Raw genomic sequence first — 24470 nt, forward strand, 5'->3', positions numbered from 1 at the left:
AGCACAGTGAAAACAATGAGTTAAAGCTTTTTTGTATGTGTACTCTCTGCAGAAAATGGGGATATCTTGAATAGTATGCAGAACAGGTTGAAAAATGCTGATGAAAAGAATTCTGATCTCCTGAGAGCTTTGAATGACACCTTTGGAAAGCTGGCAGCCATTCCTAAAGGTAAGTACAAAAAGTGCTGAAGCACTGTGCTCAGCTGTGCTTCATTGTGTCGTCTTGCATCTTTATAAAAATGTGTATAGGTGTTATTCTTTGTCTACATACACTCCATCCATTGGCTGCTATCTCATTCACAATGAATGTACGCTGTGTATGAGAGGGAAACTGAACTGAACACAAATGTCTGGTGTTCATTTGCATTTTGGGCTTGTAGGGGCTGCTGTGTTTTTGTCATTCTCAAATGGCCCACTTCTGGAAGATAGTACTTCTGGAAAGGAGTGATGGCATACTGTTAGCCAATCAGTCTTTTTCAGAAGCTGAGAGTCATCCCTGATAGTACCTGTTTTCAGAACAGTGCTTCCCAGAATGGTAAGAACGATGATAACGGCATCAGCAATCAGTTCAAAGAGACCTGGGATAAATAACAATCTCAAATTGCCCAAAGGACTCCAGATAGTCTGTATCTAGAGAGACCCAAATGACTGAGTCATTTTGGTCCATCTGTACTTTAGAATACTGCTCAGTCAACAGTGAATCATGGTAGATTCTGTAAATAGTATATCATTTTTCCAGCACTGTCATTTGTGAAATAAATAAATGATTGTGTGTCCCATAGTAATGGCCCTGCACTTTTTTATATATAAACATTGATACATGCAGAAATAGAATATATACACACGCTAATGAACTGTTGCTCTTTTACCTTAGGGCTTGTCTACATGGGGAAATAGCTCAGAATAGCTATTGTGGAATAAGTATTCGGCACTAGACACTTATATAGACACTTATATAGACACTTATTCCACTTGAAGAGTTCATGGATTAAGCTAAACTGTACAAAGGCACTTTTAGTGCACAATAAGAATGTCCACAGAGAGCTAGTGTGGAATTGCTTTTGCACTTTTAATTCACACCTTAACTTATTTCACAATCACTTCCCAATGTAGACAAGCTCTTAATGAATGATTGCTCTAGTAATTATTACTAAAATAGCATAAGAGTGTCATCCTCAGCATCTCAGGGGCTCACAACTTTGTCCTTGCTCTGACCTGTTTCCTTTTTGCCTTCGACATCCCTTTTCACATCCTACACTGTACCTTGTTGCCCTCTCTTTTTTCTCACACTGGGGCCTCCATGCCTTCTTGCATGTTGACCTTGTCCCTGTAACTGCCTTTCTGGTTCAGTGTGCCATCTGTCCTCACTTTCCTTCCTTAAAATTCACCTCCTTCATTAGCTGTCCACCACTGAGTTCTGCTGCTATGTTACCTGCTCCTGCTGTCATGCTTGACATTCTTCTCCCAATAATATTAAATAATAGGAAGAGTAAAACACAACATTGATCAAAATCTGAATTAAACCTAACAACTTCAGAAACAGAACTGTGTGATCCTTATTTATTGTATCTGTCCTCTATTCCCCACATCTCTCAGACCATTGTCTTCTGTCATTACTTGCTGTGCTGTGTCTTATTTAGACTATAAGTTCCTCAGGACAGGGACAGGCTTTCTTCTATTATCATAAAGTGCTATGCAACTTATGGTACTATATAACTAATAGCAAAGAGTCTTTCATACTCATTAATATGTAAGAGCTCCATATATTTGATACTTTTTGTGGTGCTAGTAAGGGACAGAGAAATACATTATAACTTCATTATAGTGGACACTTACAAACTGAATGCTTGTTAAAACATTCAAACAAAACCAAAAAGCTCTATCATCTATTTCAGAATGTAGTTTGCTATGCCTGTTCTCTCTAAAGAACTGCTCATTGTTGTTATGAACTGAAAAAATGCCCTGGAAATTTGCACCAAAGAAAAGTTATTATCTATCCATTTTGTGGTGTTCTCGAAGTATGGACTGCACACAAAGCTCCGTGCAATATTTTTCACCAGTTCATTTCACACATTTTTGCATCTTCCAGATTTCACGTAACTGGAGATATTTATATTTTATTCACCCAGATCCTTGAAATCTTTCATTCATGAGATTTTGTGCTATGTCATGCGCACTTTAGTTAATTTTGTGAAGTTACTGCTACAGTTACTGGTGTGACTGTGTGCAGATAGATGTCTCAATCATGCAGAATGGACCTCAGAAGGCCGTCGCCTTTAGGAATACTAAATGTGAAGAAAGCAGAAGAAATATGAAGTAATGGCAATGTAGATTAGAGTTAGAGAGTTTTTGCTCTTGGGACAAGGACACAAGCGCACGAATGGCGTGCTTTGTAAATATGATTAAAACGAAGACTAAAATCTGTAGCAAATAAATGTCAAAGATAGGAAAATGTAGTAAACTGGTTATCAAACAGGGGAATTAACAAGGAAAAGCAAACTGCTCTAGTCATATCCCTGGCTCATCAAAGATTCAGCAAAACAGAATGGCCTGAACCAATAATGCAGACTTGACAAAAAAAAAAAAAAAGCTCAGCAGGAATCAAAGTAGGAGGGCAGTTCACCTTAGGACAAGGACCCACATGCTTAGGAAAGAGTGTATTTTATAGTGTGATGAAAAGTAAGTATAAGGTATGCAATGAATAAATGTCAAAGGAAAGCAACACAGTGGCCTCAATTTACATTATTCTAATATAGACATCACACAAGGAGGTCAGAAGGAATACACTCAGGCACTTTGGGGAAAAATAGGTAAAGAAATAATCAGATCCCACTCTTATGCTTGTAAAATATTATTAATTATACTATAGTGTTAAAGGGTTCAATTGTATTTCCAGAACAAAGCTGGCTTGTCAGAACCAGCCCACCCAGAGGGTGCTCTGAGCAGTATCCTTCCTCAAGAAGCAGAATTCCTCACAGAGTGCAGCCTAAGTGAGTTGTCTAAGGTCAAACAGGAAGTCTTTGGTGGAACAGGAGATTGAACTCTGATCTCCTGAGCCTCAGTTTAGTGCCTTAGCCACAGAACTCCCCCCTTTCCTAATCAATAATATCTAATAGCTTCCACAACATTTTCACACCTATCAGTGAAAATCATCTCGCTCAAAACTTTGTTGCAAAAGGAAAAAAATGTTCAATTTCACACAGTTCAGGTAATTTGTAAGGAGCCACATTTTGATGAGAAATATTATTACCACAAATATTTCACTCAGCTGTACTTCAAAGTAACCATAAACTATAGAGCAGCAGCTGAGTTATGTGGACCATGTAGATTAATATTCTGTACTGTCTTCACCAACAATCAAAGGGCTCCCCCCTACTATGGGTTCTGAAGATCATCACTTTCATTCTCAAGGTTAATCAGATATTCCTAGCACAGGGAAAGGTTTCGTAGAAAAATTAATCTGGCTAAGAAGATGTTTCATTCTCTACTTTTAAACAGGGCTGGATATTCTGTTTTTTGTTTGTTTGTTTGTTTGTTTGTTTGTTTGTTTGTTTGTTTGTTTGTTTTTAAAGATGCAATTGTCAGGTCAAGAAAGACAGAGGGTCTGATTCTGCCATCTGTATTCACGACTGCTCTGACATTTTGATCCTTTCTTGCGCACAGATACAGCTGTGAAGGTGCAAGCAGCTAAAGATAAAGCTGGACAAGCTAACACCACTGCAAATGATGTACTGGCTAGGATTAAAGACCTCAACCAGAACCTCCTTGGTTTAAAGAACAACTACAGCAAATTTGCAGATGATGTGGCCAAAACAAATGCAGTTGTGAAAGATTCCACCAAGAACAGTAAGATCTTTATTTTGTTTGTATGTTTTTCCCCTCAAAAGAAAGATCTTTCCCTGCTGCCATGATGTGATTTATAGCACATCACTTTTTTGTTACAATTCAATACATGATCTTCCTAGAGTACACTGCTGTAATAGGAACCTTTTTGTATAGCCCCCATATTATTATACAGGCCTTAAAGTTGGAAAAGCTTTTGAATATAAAGGATTGCTGCTGGTAACCTAGGAAGAAAGTCTAGCAGCCGCAGAATGAACACATAGTGGATATATTTGCTCCAAAAACTATTCCTTAAATGGATAGAGGTGGGAGAAGAATCGAAGAAGCTATCATTGATTGGAGATTCCACCTCTAGATTCATCAAAGCTTCCCTCCCCACCCCTGTGCTAGGTTAATCAGCTAGTGAGTTCTGTTAGGGATACACTTCATGACACCTTTTATATTCATTATATATATTCATATATATTCATTTTATACAGCATAAAGGCAGTTCAGAGGCACAATAATTAAAATGGACTTCCAGTGAGGTTGTTTGCTTGTATTTTAGCATTGAAGTGACTCCTGCTATCATATAGTGATGATTATGTTAGAATTTTCACTGGAAGATCCTTTGTGTTTCATGGGAAAAGTTCAACAATTTAAATTGCAGCATGCTGCATAGTTCAATAAATCCCAGATATAATATAATTTGTTGTGTTCAGAAACATGTTGTCTCAACAAAAAGACAAAAGGATCTGTCTCTTAAAGTTGGAAGCCTAAATTCAGTCACGTGGATGAGTGATCAGATTGGCAGTTAGGCACCCATTTATCCAGTTTAAATGACAGTAAATCTGCCCAAGTTTGATAACTAAGTTCTAGTTGTGTATTTCTGGCTGTGGGGTGAGTAGTGGGTAATGAGTTTCTCCAAACAAATCCTGTCCTGTAAGTTACTTGACTTTTAAAAATATTATCTTGCAATATTTTCTTTTGTTTCTCTCTTGTCTCTATACCTTGCCTACAGAAATCTGTACGTGTGTATGTGTGTTTATATATATCTGATGCCTCATTGTCTACCACAAAAGCTTATATATATGCGTGCGGGTGTGTGGTATATATATTGCTATTTTTCAGTGTCTGATGCCTCATTGCCTCCTGCAAAAGCTTTTGCATAGTGCCACATTTTAGAGCTGCATTAGAACATTTACTGTTTTAAATGCTGCAACAATGGAACTAAAGATTTAAATTATTCTCACAGGATGTACCATAAGCAATATGCCGTATCTGAAAGTGAAAAGAAAGAGATTAACATAGGCGCTCTTGTTTTTTCTCAAGAACCTGGTGACTTGTGCCTAGCGAGGGGTGAACCTTAAATATCTTTATTATCCTGTTTGAATAAACATCCAAAATTTGGATATCTGTTTGGACCTTATACAAACTTTTTGAGGCTGCCTTCCTACTGTATTACTGGTTTGCTCCCCTACTATATCAGCCACACACACTCTCCTTCCTGGACTCCAGCTGCCACGCAAGTCAGACAGGGGTAAAAGTAACTTAAAGGATTTACCGGTACACTGGAGTCCCGAGCAGGGGGCAGGGCCTCAACCAGAAGAGGTGTGGCCTCAACCTGAAGAGGTGGGGCCTTTAAATCCCCAGGCCCATTAAATCAAGATTTAAAGGGCCCAGGGCTCCGGAGGCAGTAGCGGTGGCTGGGAGCCCCGGGCCCTTTAAATCACCCCCAGAGCTGTCAGCTGCAGAGGCGAGTGGGAGCCCTGGGGCTCAGGGGTGATTTAAAGGGCCCCGGGCTCCAGCTGCCGCTACCACAGCGGAGCCCCGGGCCCTTTAAATCACCAACGGAGGCCCAGGGGCTCCTGGCTGCCACTGCTATCCCGGGGCTTGGGGCTCTGGCGGAGATTTAAAGGGCCCGGGGCTCCTATGCAGTAGCGGCAGCCGGGAGCCCCTGGCCCTTTAAATCACCACCAGAGCCCCGCTGCTGCTACCCCAGGGCTCCAGCAGCGGGGCTTGGGCAACAATTTAAAGAGCCCACAGCTCCAGCTGCTGCCAGGAGCCCCAGGCCCTTTAAATCGCCAGCCTGGGGAAGCCGGTCCGGTCCGGTCCGGTATGGCGTACCGGCAAGAGAAACCTGTGGGACTATTGAATGGCTGTATGTGGGAGGGAATTTCAGTTGTCCTAGGACTCAAGGAAAGGAGGAGAGAAGATCCTTATGTAAACAAATGGAGTTAATCTGAGAGATGGGAAAATATATACAGTGGCTAATATTCTGTATAATATTTTTAATCACAATTATTGTCGCACATGGGGTAATCTGAAACTTGTGATCAGGATAAAAAATTTTCTAGTTGTGACCATATAACTAAGTTAAAAATTAATTATCTAATTATTATGCAAACAACTAATTAATTGCTCTTTTAATCCAACATGTTTCATTAAAGCAGGCGTAAAGAAGAAAGGTAAACTCTGAATGTGGAGCTGTATTGTACCACAGTTTTTTCTACCAGTACCATTCTCAGACATAACTATTGAGCCATATCGCTGTCATTTCCTCATACTGCAATTTTAAAATCAGTCTAAAAACATTCCTAAAGTTCTTATCCCCTTGCTTGTCTCAGGAAGCTGAATGTTCAGTCAGAATTCTGTTGGATTTTGCTATTGGTGTTTGTGTCCACTTTATCAGACTCTCCCTTCTAAATTTCTGCTTTTTTTTTTTCATATGAAGTTGCTGACGCAGATGCCACTGTTAAAACCCTAGAAAAGGAAGCAGATCGGCTACTGGATAAACTCAAACCAGTCAAAGAACTTCAGGATAATTTGGGGAAAAACATCTCTCAGATAAAAGAACTGATAAACCAAGCCCGGAAACAGGCCAATTCTGTAAGCACATCTTTCTCAGTAACTCTATGTGGGTAGTTTGTATCCTTTCATCCAGCAAAAGAAGCCATCCCAGTCCAAAATTCCTATGGTAAAGAGTGCAGTATAAATATCTAGATAGACAGAACCCAGGGTATCTGATGTCTGCTTTTTCCCTATGGTTTGCTCCCCATTTACAACACAGCCCTGTTGAATGGGGAATACTTATAGGAATGTTAGTATGACAGGACAATTTGGGGGTAACATGGATAAGGGTACAAGGAGGGGTCACAGAGGAGAAAATGTCCCTCATTCAATAGTTGTGCACAAATTAATACTGAAACAATACCAAAAAGATGTTTTCTGCCTCAGCATAGATATTAAAAACCTAATTTTGTAGGAGTTCCATTACTTATGAAACATATGGGTTTGGCAGCTTTTTGTCCCCTGGTTGGACCATCTCAAGCTAACTGAAAATGTAGAGTGCACTTGCTTTCCCATTTTCTTGATATTTACTTCTCCAGGTAATAATTTAATAGACCCTTGTGCTTGAGATAAGAGCATATTTCCTTACCTGGTTACTGAGTCCCAAGTCTGTATCTCCAATGTAATTTTTAAACTCAGGGATCAACTAGTAATAATAAACTTATTTGGCTTTTGACCTGCAACAATCAGGAAAACTGTAAAGAAAATCCTAAGAGATGAACATTCAGTTAAGCTCCTGTATAATTCAAACAAAACCAACATTCTGGAGCACAAGTGGCTGAAAGGAATGTATGCACAATAATGGAGCCATGACATGTCTGCTCCATCTGATAAAGTGCATTTCAAATTCTCATAGAAATATAGGTAAGACAGAAGGGCAGGTTCATCATCATCATCGTCATACTTTTCCCCTACATAACACATTTCATACAAAGACTTCAAAGTACTTGGCCTCTCAGAATTTCTGTACACTATTGTTATCCTTGTTCTATGGATGGGAAAGCCAGCATGGAGGGAAATTAAATGACTTGCCCAAATTCACGTAGCACTATGTCTGAAGGGCCAGAAATGAGTCTGGATCTCTGGATTGTCTTTGCTAACCAGTAAACCATGTTCTTTTACTGTTCTTGATCTTTTATCCTTTCAGTGTTTTTTTTCAGGTTCATAAAAAGCTCTCATAAAACATATAAATGGTTGCAAGCATGCAGGCTCCTAAACCTTTGTGAATGTAGGGGAAATATATTTCAGAATAGTTAAATTTTATAAATTAGTATTTTAAAACCTTGTCTGGAGTTTGCAATAGGACCCTCTTATAATCATATAAGACAAATATGGAATACAAATATCAGTTGATTAAACCTAAATGATGCATGAATGCAACAAAACTTTTAGTGCTCCCCAAAACATATCTCACACATGACACACACAAAGACCCTACCCAGTCCTCTCTGCTGCCCTCAGTGAGGTACTAGGTTTCCTCAACTCACCAAACCTGAATTCTAAGTAGGCCCTAATCCAGCGAGTAACCTATATAACTTTAAGGACATAAGTAGTAACAATGACATCAGTGGGACAACTCAGATGCTTAAATTTATGCAGGTGCTGCAGTGATTTTCAGCATCAGGGCTTTAATTCATTTCTGTATCCAGAAAAGAAAGTTGACTTGGAGAAAGCGTTGTTTGCTTGCTTTTGATACCAAGAATTCAGAAGCCATTATATGATCCACGTAATTACTTTCGAATTTCTTCTTCAGTGTGTATGCCATTCACCTTAATACCTAATGAGTTGATCATGGTTATTAATATTACAGTCAATGTCAAAGGAACTTATAATCATCACTAATCGATTATGGTATTTAAGACTTAAGAAGGATCCATTAAAATGGAACTAGCAACATCTGACAGGAAAAGGAATCTAATCTTAATATAAAACAAGGAAACCTGGAATATATAGTGGCGAAGAATGTCTCAGTTGGGGGCTACTAAAGAACCATGCAGTTATAAAATCAATTATTGGTAGAAAGTGCTTTGAGATCAACTGATGAAAAGTGCTATATAAGAGCTAGGTATTATTATTATTATTATTTATTATTACTATTTATTACTATTTATTATTTATTTATTAAATAGAGCAGCCATACAGGTCAAGGTGGTGTTTCTATGATTCTTTTATCTGCCAACTTTTGAATATCTCCACCACCTGAACTACCACAGCTTCCCCATTATCTACTCTAGTAATTCTTAATATGAAATAAATTTCCTCCTGATGTCATGTCTGAATGCCAGGTAAAGCTACCACTGCCCTTAATCACAATCTGTCCTACTAAACAAGGAAATCTCATTTCAGTGTTCCAGATACTGAGTGGCAAGCACCAATGCCTACTCCTCAGTAATATGTGTGACACAGAAACGAAACAAAAGCAAAATCCATTTGCAGTTATTCTGAAGCCCCTAAAGTTTTCTCTAGAATAATGAGCTGTAACTCGGGTTCTCTCTGCTGTGTTTTCTTTGAAGATCAAAGTCTCTGTGGCTTCTGGAGGTGACTGCATTCGCACATACAGACCGGAAATAAAGAAAGGAAGCTACAACACTGTCATTGTCAATGTGAAGACAGCAGTAGCTGACAACCTTCTTTTTTATCTTGGAAGTGCCAAATTTGTAAGTGTGGTTTCATTTTTCCGTTGTCAGAGTTTCTCAATCAAATTGGATAACTGACATACAAAAAAAAGAGGAGAATGTTTCTTCTCAGAGGCTTCAGAGAAACAGCGTAGAGTCTGGGAGTTTTACTGGTTCCCTAGTTAGTTACTGTTTCTCATAGAAGAAGGGGAAAATATTGCCTTGTATATTAATGTAGGTTTTTAGAAATAACATAGGTGGGAAATATTTTGTTTTTAGCTAGGAATCAAATCTGAGACTCCTATATGAACTGCATGAAAGCTGTAAGAGCTGCAGTACAACGGGGGTGACTTTTGGTTTGTTTCTCATGTATTTTCCCTTGGGAACGAAGTAGCTAATCATCTAAATCTGTCAAACATCCTGCTTAATATGACTTCAGGTCAAGACTATAACTTCAGGAATGTGTAATGATGAAAGATTCAGTTTTCCATGAGCCCTCCAGCAGACAGGCTTCTAGAACCATCAATAATAATTCAATGAATGGGAAAAGTGTTCTTTTCCTACCATCCTGAGCTATGTGTTATTTTCCTACTATAAATGAAGATTTAGGATGGCAGTGTGTATTAACGTATAGAATGCTCATATTTTCCATTGTAGGATTGCCAGCCAAATGAATGTTTCTATAGTATTTCAGTTAACAACTTAGAGAGACAGTCGGTGACCCAGCATTGTGTGGACACACATCACTTGGCAAGATGGGAACCTGGGGCTAAGAGGTGGAGGTCTGAACTTAGATCTCTCTTGGGAGTTATTGTACAAATTTTGTTATGTGAGCATGGGTCTCGAGGCCCATTAGGTTACTAATGATCTTCAGAAGCTTAAAAGGGTAGGGATTTATAAGGATTGTTCTAATCCAAGTATTTGATTCCTTATCCCATAGATTGTTTTTTGTGTCTTAGACTGACTTCTTGGCCATAGAGATGCGTAAAGGCAAGGTGAACTTCTTGTGGGATGTGGGATCTGGCGTTGGACGGGTTGAGTATCCAGATCTGACCATTGATGATGCATTTTGGTACCGTATTGAAGCCTCTAGGCAAGTACTCAATTAATTTGCAAGCTTTAGTTCTTACCCCCAAAAAATGATGAAACTGAGCAAGCCATCTGTCAGGTCCACTCTCTTCAGAGTCACATTCTTAAATACAGCATTTGTAACAGTAGTTTTAAAAAAGAGGTACCTTTGACGATGATAAATATAATCCAGTTTAATGGATTTTTGAACCTGTGTCCAATAGTCCATTATCAGAGAGTTTGTAGCCAAAGAGGTTATAAATGTGTTACATAGTGTGTCTCTCTGACTGCTACTGAAATATATTACACATGTTTAACGTCCATAATCTGCTTTTACCCCTGTACTTCTTTGCCCTTCCTCCTTCAGTCCACACAAAATCCAACTACTAAAAGCTCCCCTTTTTTACTCCTCATGTTATAGGCTCTTGTCATCTCCTTTAACATCTTTGCCCCTCCTTCCTTAGCCACTCTTGTATTGTAGGTGGAACCCCTAGGCCTCTATGCTGTCAGTGATGCCAGTCTTACCCCCATTTCCACTTCTCTCAAATTCCTCTTTGTGCTGGGAACACCTTTCCTCAACACATCAGTAAGGGACAAACTCTCTCCTCCAAGCTGTTTCTTATGACACACTTCTACCATGAGGCCTACAAGCATTTAGCCAAATAACAGTGGCTTGGTAGACAAGAATTTTGGGATAGATTATCTAAAAAATGCAGTTGTATGTGCTGTTCCTCTTCCCTACCTTTTGTCCGTTTGCTCATCAGAGTGTAAGCACTTCATGTCATGGTTTGTGTCATCTTATGTGTGTGTACACTGTACTGTGGGCACTACTATAATACAAATAAATATTGATGATAAGGTTTAAAAAGTTACTTATTAGCACAACATCATTTTTAAAATGTTTAAAAGTTAAAGGCTATTTCTGCACTCAAACTGAAAACTATGTTTTTCTCTCTGGCTTTCAATGAATTGTGTCTTTTCAAAACCTCTTGGTTTGATGCAGTATTGGGAATGGATGGCCTGTCACATCCCAGTACACTGATTCTTACTCAGCATGCCATTCTAATAGGCACAATGCCTCTTCATGCTGAAAACATTTGAAAAGATGTGGTTTATAGGAAAAATCAACATTAAAAATATTTTGGTCCATTTAAACAACACAGATTTTTTTACATATTTTGAAAAAAAAAAAAAGCAAGTGATGAATGTTTTTTAATTTTAGAAGTTTAGATAAATTAATAGCTGAAAGTTACATTGGCTTCTTGATCCATATATTTAGAGGCACTATATTGGTATTTCCCTGAAGTGCATACCATCTGGTACGGCAATTAAGGCAAAAAAAAAATAGGTTGGTTTAAAAAAACTAGATGTGTTTGAATCTCTGTGCATACTATTTATCATAGTGTAGGCACTATTAAAATCTTTATAATTTTTGCTTTGGCAAGTGGATAACATTACTGCATTTAGCATAGGGAACACTGTATTTCGTGCATAAAGAATATCATGTCAGCACTAACTATTTGCACGGGGAGCTGTAATATTTTAATAGCAAACTATGCTACATGTGTGTACTATGTATATGATGTGTCCTTTATTTGCTAGTGAGGAACAAACCCCTATAATTTATGTAATATCAGATCAAATGAAATCAGAGAGAGAACATGAATCCTAATTTGAATAAATCTTGTCCCATCATAATACGTTAATTTTACATAGTGTTAGACGCACAAAAGATTAAAATAGTCATTAAATGAGACAGGAAGGAAAAATAGGAATTTTAATTTCTATTCTGTCCATAGCTTTCAGAAGAGGTAAATGATGTTCAATTTAAACAATTTAATGAAATCACGGAATAAGCCATTCAAAGCAGAGAGCTAAATAAAAGTATGGCAGAGTGTCCAACTGCTGGCTCAATTAAATCTTATATCTGGGAAAACACAAATTGGGATACTTATGCAAGATCTTCATCAGTTTAGTGCGGTCTGCATTCATATTACACATACTGAAATAGCTGCATGTCACAGTAGTACAGGACCTTCATTTGCAGGAAAACTATTTCAGCAGAAAATGGAGTCAGGACATGATATAGACATCCTACAAATGCACATTGCCTATTAAGCTGTTGTTCATGATATATAGGGCATTAGATGTAAAGCAACTGGAACAAACTGCTAAATCAGCAAGGGAAGCAATTACAGTAGCACAAATCTGAGGAGTGGAGCAGTGTTTAGAAGGATTAGATTATGGAGACACTAGTTGGATTTTTAGGATCACGATGAAGATGAAGGACTGATTTTGTATTCTTAAAGTAGAATTGAGGGAGCACACACTGAAGACTTTTAATTTGCATCATTATTGTATCACTAATAGCATTCTTGTCTCCCTTGATAAAGGTCTCAAACCAGTTCCACCAATTTCACTTTCTCACCTTTTGTCTTTAAATTTTGGCCAGATTCAGCTGCATACTTTTGAATTTACCTGACACCACTATCACAATATCCAGTGGTGGGGATACTTGGTCCTCTAGTGGGCTCCCCGCAACCTCTGAAGCTTTGGGATTTTGTCTGGGGAGCAGAGGAAGAAGATAATGCACACACACACACTGCCTTGGGTCTCTAGGAAGGGTCAGGAAGTGGGGGTAGGTGGGTGTCACTTAGCTGAACAAAAGAGCACTGGAAGACACTGGCTCATTCGAGGGGGCAGACCTGCACATGCACTGGGGGATGGGATGGGGAAGATATTTATATCCCACTCCTATCAGCCATAACCCCTTCTCTCCATGAAAGCACCTCTGTAGGCGTGTATATACTTACATACACACACAAATGATAATGTTGCAATTTTAGATTTATATAGCACCTCTTATCCAGGGATCCCAACACATTTTAGAAAGAGCAGAAACTGACATGCAAAGACAACTGAGTTGTTCAAGTTGACTCAGCAGAGTGGGGAATAAAATCCAGATGTGGAAGGAGGTATTCCTTCTCTCATTTTGAGACAGCATGTCTAGTGGTTAGAGCAGGAGACTGCGGCAGATTCTAGCTTGGACAATTTGCTTAACCTCTGATTCACAGTTTCCTGGTCTGTCAGATGGGTACAGTAATGACTGCATACGTTTTGCAGAATATTTTCTTAATTACAGTCTAGCAGTACTTTTCTATGTTTATGTATTGTTTAAAGTATGTCTATATATAAATACACATACAGTATGTATATACACATATACAGTGTGTATGTGTGTGTGAATATATATATATATATATATATCACCCTGAAAACTTAATATTGTTGCAAGTAATTAAAGTACTTATGTTATTCCATTGGTATTCCCCAGTGCAGGGACTGTTATGTATATTATGAGAATGTTATTTACTTGTAAAGGTAAAAACTAACTGGGATAAAAATCCTGATCAATGGAAACACTGAAAAGAAGGCAAAATTTACATAAAGTTTTACTGTATGAGAATCATGTTAAACAAGTTATCAATACACAAAGCAGTCAATTCTGTGATACAGTCAAATGCAATAAAGACTTGATCCAAAGCCCAACAGAGTCAATGAAAAGATTCCCCTTGACTTCAGTGGGTTTTGAATCAGGCATAGTCTAATTTTTGTTTTACTCAAATACCGTTTACATACCACCTCATTATTATTCCTTAGAAATCTTGCTGAGAAGGTTGAAACAATGTCTTTTCCATTAAGGGGAACCTTAACTTTCTGTTTGGAATATTCTTCCTTTGGGGAAGAACAGCTGTAGAAAGAGATGTTTATTTTAGGCACATACACTTTACTGTCAGCCCACTTTGCTCCTTGTAACTCCCCTCTCAAGTGGGTCAAAGAGCAAGTATTTATATGTGGTGCTACAAAAGTTATTCAGATGTTGATGGCTAATGCAAGGTGAAGCCCACTTGCTCCATATATCTCTTTAGTAAGTGTTTATGAATAGTGTAGTGTGCATTTTTCAGATTGTCAGTTACCAACGTGCTGGTACATGTTCTCCAGTCTGCGAAGTATCTCATAGGAACCCAGCTGTCACTTACAAATTATCATTCAAATCCTATTAATGTCTCTTGTCCTGACAAGTCAGTCAACTGTTCTTCCTTTAAAGCTCACTAGCCCTTCTCAAATGAAAGATTGAGTTATTTAAGGAGGAGGATCTGTTGTTAGCACTTTACTCTAGTTGAAGATCAAAGATTCCCTATGCTATTTAGGACATGTGCTCTTAAAAATGTATACCATATTCTGCTCATTTACTTCAGATTTATTGAATTTGGTCTTTTACTCTGGTTTTACTGAATATTGATTGTAGTACACTACAGTTTGAAAGCACCAAACATTATCTTTCAATAGCCTCCAAATATGAATGGCTTAATAAAAGTCTCTCCTATACTCACACTATTCTTTCACCAGTTTCTGTACTGACTATTTCTACTCTTTTAGGTATATAAGCCAAAGGTCTATATATTTTTGAGGTAATACAATTCAGAGTTTCAATGGAAATCAGATTTATATATTTACAGGAGTCTTGCTCTCCCTCGTCATCCCTCTCCAACACAAACAGATTCAGTAAAGTGCCTAAACCCATGTGTAATTTTAAACACAAAAGTAGGCCCACTGACATTAATGGGATTACTCACATACCTAAAGTTATGTACAGGCTTCATTGCTTTATTTTGGATGTGGGCCTGAAGTAAAACATTAGATAGCGCTAATGACAGCTCTTTCTAAGTGGTAACTCTAGGTTTACTGCTTACTTCAGCACTCACAGACATCTTTTCTTTTCTTTTAATGAGAAAAGATGGAATTTATATGTTTAAATCCAGACAATTTCATGATACTTTGTAAAAACCAAAGTAAAGTTTTGATTTGCTAGCTGAGACATGATATGGGATGGGGCCAGTGGCTATTGTTCAAACTAGAAATGCTACCTGGCAAGGCGTTAGGTGAAATGTAATCTTATTACCTCTGTCTGTCCAGAAACTTTCTTGTATCAGAAATGCAAATATCAGTTCTGGTTTCTAAGAAAAGGCAATTTAGCTTTGCTTGCAAACAGGGAATTATTTTTTAGAGTACAATAGGATAGCCCACAAAGATACAGAAGATGAATAGCTAAACATTATTTAATTAGCTAGGTAGTAATTCTTGACAGATATAGGAAGTAAGCAGCAGTGGGTGAAATTATGTGTGGACTGCTATATAAGAAAAAGACAAGTCGTAGTAAAAGCAGTATGTTTCCCAATTAATCAAAGGTAACATAAGTTAAATATGTTCCATGAATTCATATTTCAGTCTGTATTAGGATTGCATGATCATATGCCCATATTAAGAATGCCCACATTATCATGACTTTGATCAGGATCTAATTGTAAAACTAGGGGATTTACCTTTCCAATGATTTTAGCATGAACAAAAACTCTTAATAATGTAGGAGGAGTTCACATGTCACAGTTCAAGGTCAAAGGTAAAATCCAAAAGGTCATACTTTAGGTACAATATTGAGACATTGTTGCAAATTAATAGGAAACTAACCTTTCCTTTGAAATAACCTTTTCATAAGGCTATGGGGGAGGTCATACCTTATCGTGCAAAGGTTCATAAAGTGGTTTCCATTAAGCTGCAGGTATTGGACAACAGTTACCACATCAATATCTGACGTACTGCATTTATTTCCTACTCTGAATACAGAAACAGGAAACACTGAAGAAACTATCCACAAAGCAGCAAATCATATTATAAAATATAAAAAGGCAATTTTAAACACAACAAGGCAGCCATTTTAAACATAATAGGGCTTGTGCCTGAGTACAATAATCAACCAGAGAGCTCCTTTGTGGAGGATGCAGGTCTCCTGCATTACAATGAAGTAAATTAAAGGGCTTTGTTATATGATCATCCACTTCAGAGGAATAAAATTAATCAAATACGCCATATGAAGTTCAGAAATGAATTTGAATCATAGCCTTCTTCATTTGTTGTCAAGATACAATTACACTGTACTATTTTGGTTATAGAGAATTTTCACTTTTGATAATTACTATTTTAGTGGGTGAATTCACCATGTAATGCATACATATAGTGAATTATATTCAGTGAGGATATTGAGGTGAGAAGAAACATCTGTTATGTGATCAGATTTGGCGCTTGCACAGGTATATGAGAGCTAAGAAATCTCTATTGATTTGTATTAAAAACTGAATAATACCAAGTTACAAATGGACCAGTAGTGCCTGTCACTTGTAAAAAATGTCTGGAAAATATGAGGCTTTATTTGTTGTGGTTTAACAGCAGATTTATTTACTTATTTATTTGCTTTGGTCCAATTCCAAGGACTGGAAGAAATGGCACAATTTCAGTACAAGCTCTGGATGGTCCCAAAGCAACCATCATGCCAAGTACCTTCAGCGCAGTCTCTCCACCTGGTTATACAATTCTGGATGTAGATGCAAATGCCGTGCTGTTTGTTGGTGGTCTAACTGATAAAATTAAGGTAATGTACTTCCTCACTGTTGGTGCATTAATCCTTTTGGTTCAGTTATTTACATAGGCAGTGCCTGCTATTATAATTAATGAATATATATTTATTGTAGTGAAAGCATGTGACTTGCTGGCCAGCACAGGTTCCCTAGTGACTGACCATGGCATAGCAGACTTTTCTCCTTTTTTGCCCCCTGTCAAAAGCTATTTTGTCCCAGTGATGGTCTGCTGCTTCTTGCGACTCGGCCCTCCATCCGGGTCACATAGAATCCCACCCCTTCCAGGGTAGACCATTAGTCGCACAAATAATAGTTGGTCAGCTTCACATTGGACTGCAGTCAGACTCCAGACTCACTAGTCCTTACCCCTGGTGTCAGGGGGTTTCAATAGTCCTTACCCATTCTCAGGGAATTTCAGCCGCACCTTTCTCCGTGGGCTGGTAGCGGAATCTAGGCCATCCCTTTCTACTGGGTTCTGGTCAAGGGACCCTTAAATAGGCAATCCATACCTGACTGCACAGACCTCCCTAGACCACTTCCTACATTGCCCTGTCTTGTTCCTTTTCCTTAGCCTTTTCCTGAGCTCTCATGTATCAGCTCTGTTCTTGGTAAGCCTTCTCTCTGCAGAGCTTTCTAGCACTTTCTGTTACCCAGCTGGTTCTGCTGCAGAAGAGTTTTCTCCACTCCCCTCACGGGGCAATCCCTGAATCTGTAGGAGTCTTTCTACTCCCTTCCCACCCCTCCACCAGTGTACAGAATCCAGCATGGACTCATGTTCTGCTGCTTTCTTTTTCAACTCCCTTGAGCTCCCTGTTGCAGACCTATCTTCTATCTGCCAGCAGCCCAGCTCAGCTCTCAGACTCCAGCCAGGCTTCTTTACTGAGTGAGAGCCAGAGATCTGCTCGCCTTCCAGGTCAGTCCTTAACTGAGCCACATTCAGCCCTTTTAACTGCTCCCTCCTGGCTTGATACCTACTGCAGGTGTAGTGGGGCGAGGATGATTGCACCTACAGGCTCTCAACCCTGTGTGGGGTTGGTACACCCCATCACCTAAACACAGCACCTAAACACTGCAACCAAGTTAGGCCCTGTTGTGCTAGGTGCTGTACAAGCACACACACAAGCTAAGCTCCTAAACAATACTAGCCCCATAACAGGGTGTAGTAATTCTATGAATCCATGTCCTTTCCACTGAGTCTCTCCTCTTCCTTTCTGTATGCTAATCTGCTTTTTGCTTTATCTTTTTCTCATTTGGACAGTGGCATGTTCCTCATAATCCTTTCTAGAACCCCTCTTCTTTCAGCTGCTGACATTTTCTCAATGTGTCTGAGACACCTTCCATTCTCCTTTATGTTGGCTCCTCCTCCTAGTCTTTTCCTGTGGGTGCTCTTCTGTATCCTTAGTGCCTCCAGCTCCAAGGGATTCAGGATAGGGATCAGGAAGAGAGATATTAATATCATGAGAGCCATAAGAAGTTAATTTTTTGCCTACAACAGAAGGTGGTGCACAATATTTGCAGCACCTGGGTTGCATTGGTAAGTTACCAGGAATCCAAGGGCTGCACTTAACTTAGATATAAATGCAAGTGAGATTTATTCTGAGTAGAGATGGTTGAAATTTGTCTACAGTAAAAATTTCCCAACAAAGGAAGTATTAAAATAAGTATTAATTAAATTAAGAAGTATAATATTTTCTAGTGAAATAATGTTTTGCAGGAAAGTCATTCAATGAAATTTTCCAATTTCCAGGAAAACTTGAAATAATGTTTAGTTTCAAATATATTTTTACATTTTGAAATGGCAAAAATGTCAATGTCTAAAAACAAAATATTTCATTTCAGTCAAAAATGTTGAGTTTTTCTTTATTTAGACATTTCCAAACTAAAAATTTTCAGAACTTTGTTTCACTAAAATTTTGACTATTTCAATTTTTTGGGATGAAAGCAAATGCTGAAATATCAGAATTGCTTGTTGGGTGGAAGGTCTGTTTTCTGAAGTCCTAATTCTAAAATACTCAGTTAATTGCTATTATTTTTTATGTATAGAGTGCCATAGGCTTGCATAAATAGCAGCTGTCTAACATAACTCTGAATATCAGACATTTGACAAGCATTTGTAGAAATTCAGAAAAATTATTTTAAGAGATTTGGATTAGAGAATTGTAAATCAATCCTTATTGGCTGAACTTTGATTTAAACTCCTTCTGCTTTACCTGAAAATGGGTCTGCAAACAACCTGCAAACTTTATTCTTCTTTGAAAGTTTTCTGAACTGTTGATCAAATAAATCTTGAAGCTTCTTCTTGAATCATTAAGTGGAAAAATAACTGTCACAGTCAGTTCTTTATCATTTGTTTTCATATCAGAAAATAGGAAAGGCAATTCCACTGAAGATATCTGAAAAAACGTATAGTGACAGACAACGGCCTTTGCTACCCTCTCTCCCCATACTTCCCTAGCTGCTGCAAATGGTGACTCTAGCTTGCTTTCCATCTCCTTGCTTTCCCAGCCACTGAAAAGAAAGATTAAGCTTTCCCTGTGAGCCACAAACAAGAATGCCTGCAGCAAACACCCAACAATAATATTCTGCCAGCTACTAAAAGTCCAGAGGGGGCTTCAAACTTGCAGAGAGTATTGAACCTTCCATAATTACCAGCTGCTGAACCCCTGCCAAATCTATCTGGCTGTTTAGCATAGCAACTCACTACCTCTCTTCCCTATATTTTCTCTTGCTTATACTCTGCTCCTTCAGGGAGAGAGAGTGAGTGTCCAGAGGCTACAGGTGGTACATCACACACCTAATACGGCTTTTTCCCTAGTATCTACTATCTATGGTGTTCAGCCATGATGGATAAACATATTAGCTGGATATTTCTGAATTAATGCTCAGCAGTAACGTATTTAATAATGTTGTGATGTCAATGCTCATATTAGGCTTCAGAGTATACACTCCATTGAGATGAATGGAGACAGTACTCAATTTTCAGATACATAGCCATAATCATCAAACCCCCAATTAGACACAACCTCATTAAAGTCAGTACAACTGCTTCTGTCTGTACCAGTAGTGAATTTGACCCATGGTGTCAGTCTGGCTACAGATGCAATTAGACAGCAGCACATCTGGGTCAGGTCACAAGGATTAGGACCCTGGTTCAGATAAGCATTTAATCATGTTCATGCTTAAGTCTTTCCCTGTGCATGAACTGAAGTCCTAGGAACTTAGATGGGATTTCAGCATGCTTAAATTAGTGGTGTTTTTCTGAATTGGACCTAGAAGTTTTAATTTAAAATAAATCCACTGTTTACATTCTGCCAGAACTGAAAAGCCATCAACAGACTTCAAAAGCCCCTCGGCCAGCATATTTGGCCTGTCAGCCAACAGTGCTCAAAGCTGTGGCACAAAACTAAAAACTAAAGTTCAGTATATGGTTTTAGTTCATTTCTGATTTTTTTTTTGAGCTATGAAAGCACAAGTGAGTCAAGCACTCACACTAGTTTGTTTTTATTTGTACAGCTCTGCCATTTTAAAATGTCTGCACATATATTTTTGAGCATAAATCTGGAGGGGGAAAAATACTCCCAGACTGAGCCTTTGACTTACATTCCAGCTTGAAACAAAAGTTGATGTCTAGGTTATAAAGTCTGGAGAATCGGAAGGCTGTTGTGGAAAAGCTGTCACAGTCTTCACTGCAGCTGTGCCATCTTATACAGCTTTTAGAAGCAGAAATGACTAGCACTGTCCAAAGGCTGCCAATGCAAGAGGAGTTCATTTAATTAAATAATGTTTGTACTTGGTATTATCTTCTGCAGCAATGCTGTAAAACCTCAGATGTCTTTCTTTATAGAAAAGATTATTTAAAAGCTATTCATCTAAGAGACTGATCTCAATTTATCAATCACGACTTTTTAATGGAAACTATTGATCACAATGTACTGATAGTATCTTGAGAATATGCTACTGTCACTTAACTAGGATATCTGTTGTTACCCAATATTCCAACTGCATACAATATTTAATAATTGCTATAACATATTAAACTTTATTGATATCATAACTAGTTTAACTAGTCATGTATATACTCTTTCCTTCCCTAATGTATTTAATGTGTTTGCTGGACAAAACAAGAATAACTTGCAAATGATGCATTATAAACTATGTACCATATAAAAACTAAAGAAAAGATTAAAAATCTAAAGTAGAATCACAGGAGGATCTTGATCTTGATGGGCCAAGAGAGATTAAAAGGTTCTGACACCTAGTAGGGTTTAAATCTGAAAATACAACTGAAAAATAAGTGCTGATATTTGGTTTGGTTTTATCCAAGTTAGGAAGGTTGGGAAAAGGCAGATGTGCAGTGGAAGCAATTCAGCACTTAACTTAAAGCATGTGCTTTCTGAACTGGGGACTCTAAAGTCCCAGTCACTCATCAGCATGAGGCATAGAAGTGGAAACCCCAAAGACTGTCTGACTGAGACAGAGTCCTACCCAGGATGAGATTTTGGCAAAGGTTTTTGAATAGATCTAGTTTCTTCTCTTGCTAGCAGGGCTATCTTGACATCAATCCTTCACCCTGGCAACCAGGGTTGAGAACAGTAGTCTGGCATGACTGTTGGGTTTTGAGGTTTATTTAAGAGTCAGAAAATTCAACATTTTCGGTGTTCAACATTTCAACTATAGTCTATCAAAGTCTGTGAATAAAGGAGAATACTGTAATCTTGATTTTCCTCTATAAGAGAGACAAGGTGGGTGAGGTAATATCTTTTATTGGATAATTTCTGTTGGTGAGGCCTGAAGAATTGCTCTGTTTAAGCTCAACAGCTTGTCTCTCTCACCATTAGAAGTTGGTCCACTAAAAGATATTACCTCACCCACCTCATCTCTCTAATATTCTGGGACCAACATGGCAATAACAACTTTGCATCCTCCTCTGTAGGTAAGTTTAGTTGTTAATTAGACAAGATGAAGTCTTGCAAAAACTTATAGCTTGTCATAGAGCAGCTTGTATAAAAAGCTGAAACTATCTGGACATTCATCAAGGTCAATGATACTTTAAAAGGTTCTTTCTTGCTCACAAATCTAATATTTCATTTCACTGGGTCTCAGTCCGGGTGATCAGACAGCGTCACAGATTTGCCCTAGGATATAGTACGAAATCCCTTTTTGTGTGTATGTCTCAGCTTCTTTCATATCACTTTCCTGCCCTGCAATGTTTATAAAATGTTCCTTTTCAGTTTTAAAAACCATCTATCATTTATCTTGCTTAGACATCATGAAGTTCTCATAAGTGACAGTAAATTTATACTTGTTGCTAATTAAAACATTTATGATTACCCCAGGAAATATCACCACCACATTAAGACTTTCAAATCAGACTCTTCCTTGAAAGTTTTCAATATGCTGTTCTCCATGATCTTACAGATTAATATTCTTAATATTAATAACTGCTTCATAGAAAGCAGCAGGTCTTGCATGTCGCAAATTCCTAAATGCATAGATTTTAAATCAGCTTATACTGAACCAAAACTTCAAATGAAATTAGATATTTTAGAAGGATGAACTGAGAGGAGATTTCTGTGCTCTTTCATATATTAGCTGAACATAGTCTCATGTTAATTTCAGTTAGATAAAATCAGCAAGACCCCGAGCAGTTTGTGTTACCCTAGCCTAGTAGGCTTTTGATATTTCAGGGTTTAATTTTGCTTTGTCATGAGTAATTTTTTTAAATTCCAAAATTAAATGATTTTTTTCCAGGTTTAACAAAGTGGGTTAGTGATGCTCATTATGCTAACTTGGTTTGTTTCCAGTCTTTCACTTACCAGGCTTTCAAGGAATGAATATAAAGTGGAAACAGCACATTTGCCATATTGTGGAGGAGATTACACACAGTCCCTACCATGATCTGTAAGGGAAAAACACCGATAAACTCTGAAGAGAGTCTTCCATAGGTGGAACGATAGTAACTATCATGTATACCTGGGGAGGCAGGTGGGGCAGTGGGATCAGGAAGAGAACCAAGAATTACTGTGCCCAGATCTTTTCCCTAATCTTACATATCTTGCCTCTCCAGTCCTACTGTCCTCCCATAGTAGCTCATCTATGCCCTGCCACTTATTTAAAAAAAGAATTTGTGGAATAAGAATGATATTTCATTAAAAATCCCCAGTCTCTTTCTGTTTTTCCTGTATCCATTACACAGTTATGCTTTAGAAGATAGCAGATCACTTCAAGGTGCATTCTAACAAGTTCCATACTTTCCTGTTTGCAGAAATCAGATGCTGTAAGAGTCACTACCTTCACTGGCTGCATGGGTGAAACATACTTGGACAGCAAGCCCATAGGACTGTGGAATTTCAGGGACACAAAGGGTGACTGCAAAGGATGTGCTATCAGGTTGGTAATGGACTGGCTTCTTTTTATGTTCCTCACCCTTTATGAACCTATCTGTGAACATGCTCCATTTTGTTGTGGAGTAAAATAGGAATATCTACACCAGCCACAGCCATGTAAGTAAGCAAGTACAATATGGCCTACTGCACATTAATCAATGAATTAAAAGGAATATTAATAATTACATTATAATAATGCCAAGGGGGAGTGTGTATCCCCCATTTCATGAAGGAGATTAGCAATACCTTCAATAGACTAATGGGGAGAGAGTGCCATGAGCTGAGCATAGTAAAATATTGCTCCAAAACTTATTGAAGTTGTGGAAAATCTCCCGTTGACCTCACTGGTTTTTGGATCAAGCCAAAATGGAGTATAATCTCATTTCTCAAACACATTGGTGATAATCCTGGACAGCTAGATTGGAAATCAAGATAAGGAATGAAAAAGAATGTTGGGGCTTAGGAATGTATAGGAAAGTGCAAATTTACAATAAGAACTTTGAATTAATCACATAAAATTACTGGAAAATATACTTGGGAGCAACTTGCCATTAAACATGGCTATGTAGGAGTTAGAAATCTAAATCCAAGGTACTTTTTTGCATGTAAAAATGAGGGAACAGTATGCATAATGAAACATTGCATGAGGACCTATGCATGCCAGTTCTTTGTCTCTAGATCACTGGTTCAAATCTAGATGAACTCAGTAGTGACCAAAAGCCACTGGTTGTCTGTCTGACAAGAGTGGGCAAGAATCCACATCACAAAAATCACCACCATAGAAAGTTGCCATTAATTGTGTCTCTTGTTGGAAGTCTCAGATGAGAAGCCATTATTTGAATGGCAAGGTAAACTGAACTATCTTCTCCCTGATACATGGTCTCTTCTTAACTGTCATGACCATGGTGTGGGCAGTCTAACCTAGTGTTCGGAGCAGGTGTTGGGGGTCAGGCCAAGTCCAATAACAGGAGATCAGAGTCCGAGTCAGGCCAAACCAAGGATCAGATGTCAGGTGGTAGACAGGGTCAGGTTACCAGGAGATCAGCAGCAGGCAGTAGAAGCAGGTGTCTCAGGGAAAGCAGTCTCAAGCAGAGGGAACCCAGTTTCACAGACAGCTGTCTGTGCCACTGCGTGGTTTATATAGAAGCTGTGAACTAACCAGGAGGCCCAGCAATCAGATTCCAGGACTGGGGTCCTTGGTCAGAGTTCAGCTCCTAGTCTGACAACATTTAGCAAGTCACTGGGTGGCAGGTTGG

At 38.4% G+C, this 24470-nt stretch overlaps 1 protein-coding gene across 3 annotated transcripts in view; it reads left to right on the plus strand.

Moving 5' to 3' along the window:
- Window positions 1-24470, plus strand: part of LAMA2 (laminin subunit alpha 2) — a 455577-nt gene that overhangs the window by 395557 nt on the left and 35550 nt on the right. For all 3 annotated transcript variants that reach the window (XM_073337269.1, XM_073337270.1, XM_073337271.1), the window contains exons 42-48: window positions 53-169; window positions 3664-3846; window positions 6557-6711; window positions 9186-9329; window positions 10247-10380; window positions 16683-16842; window positions 23094-23218. In XM_073337269.1, the coding sequence (XP_073193370.1) occupies window positions 53-169; window positions 3664-3846; window positions 6557-6711; window positions 9186-9329; window positions 10247-10380; window positions 16683-16842; window positions 23094-23218 (1018 nt within the window). The remainder of the gene's footprint in view (window positions 1-52; window positions 170-3663; window positions 3847-6556; window positions 6712-9185; window positions 9330-10246; window positions 10381-16682; window positions 16843-23093; window positions 23219-24470) is intronic.

Source organism: Lepidochelys kempii, chromosome 3 (assembly GCF_965140265.1).
Source record: "Lepidochelys kempii isolate rLepKem1 chromosome 3, rLepKem1.hap2, whole genome shotgun sequence".
NCBI lineage: Eukaryota > Metazoa > Chordata > Testudines > Cheloniidae > Lepidochelys > Lepidochelys kempii.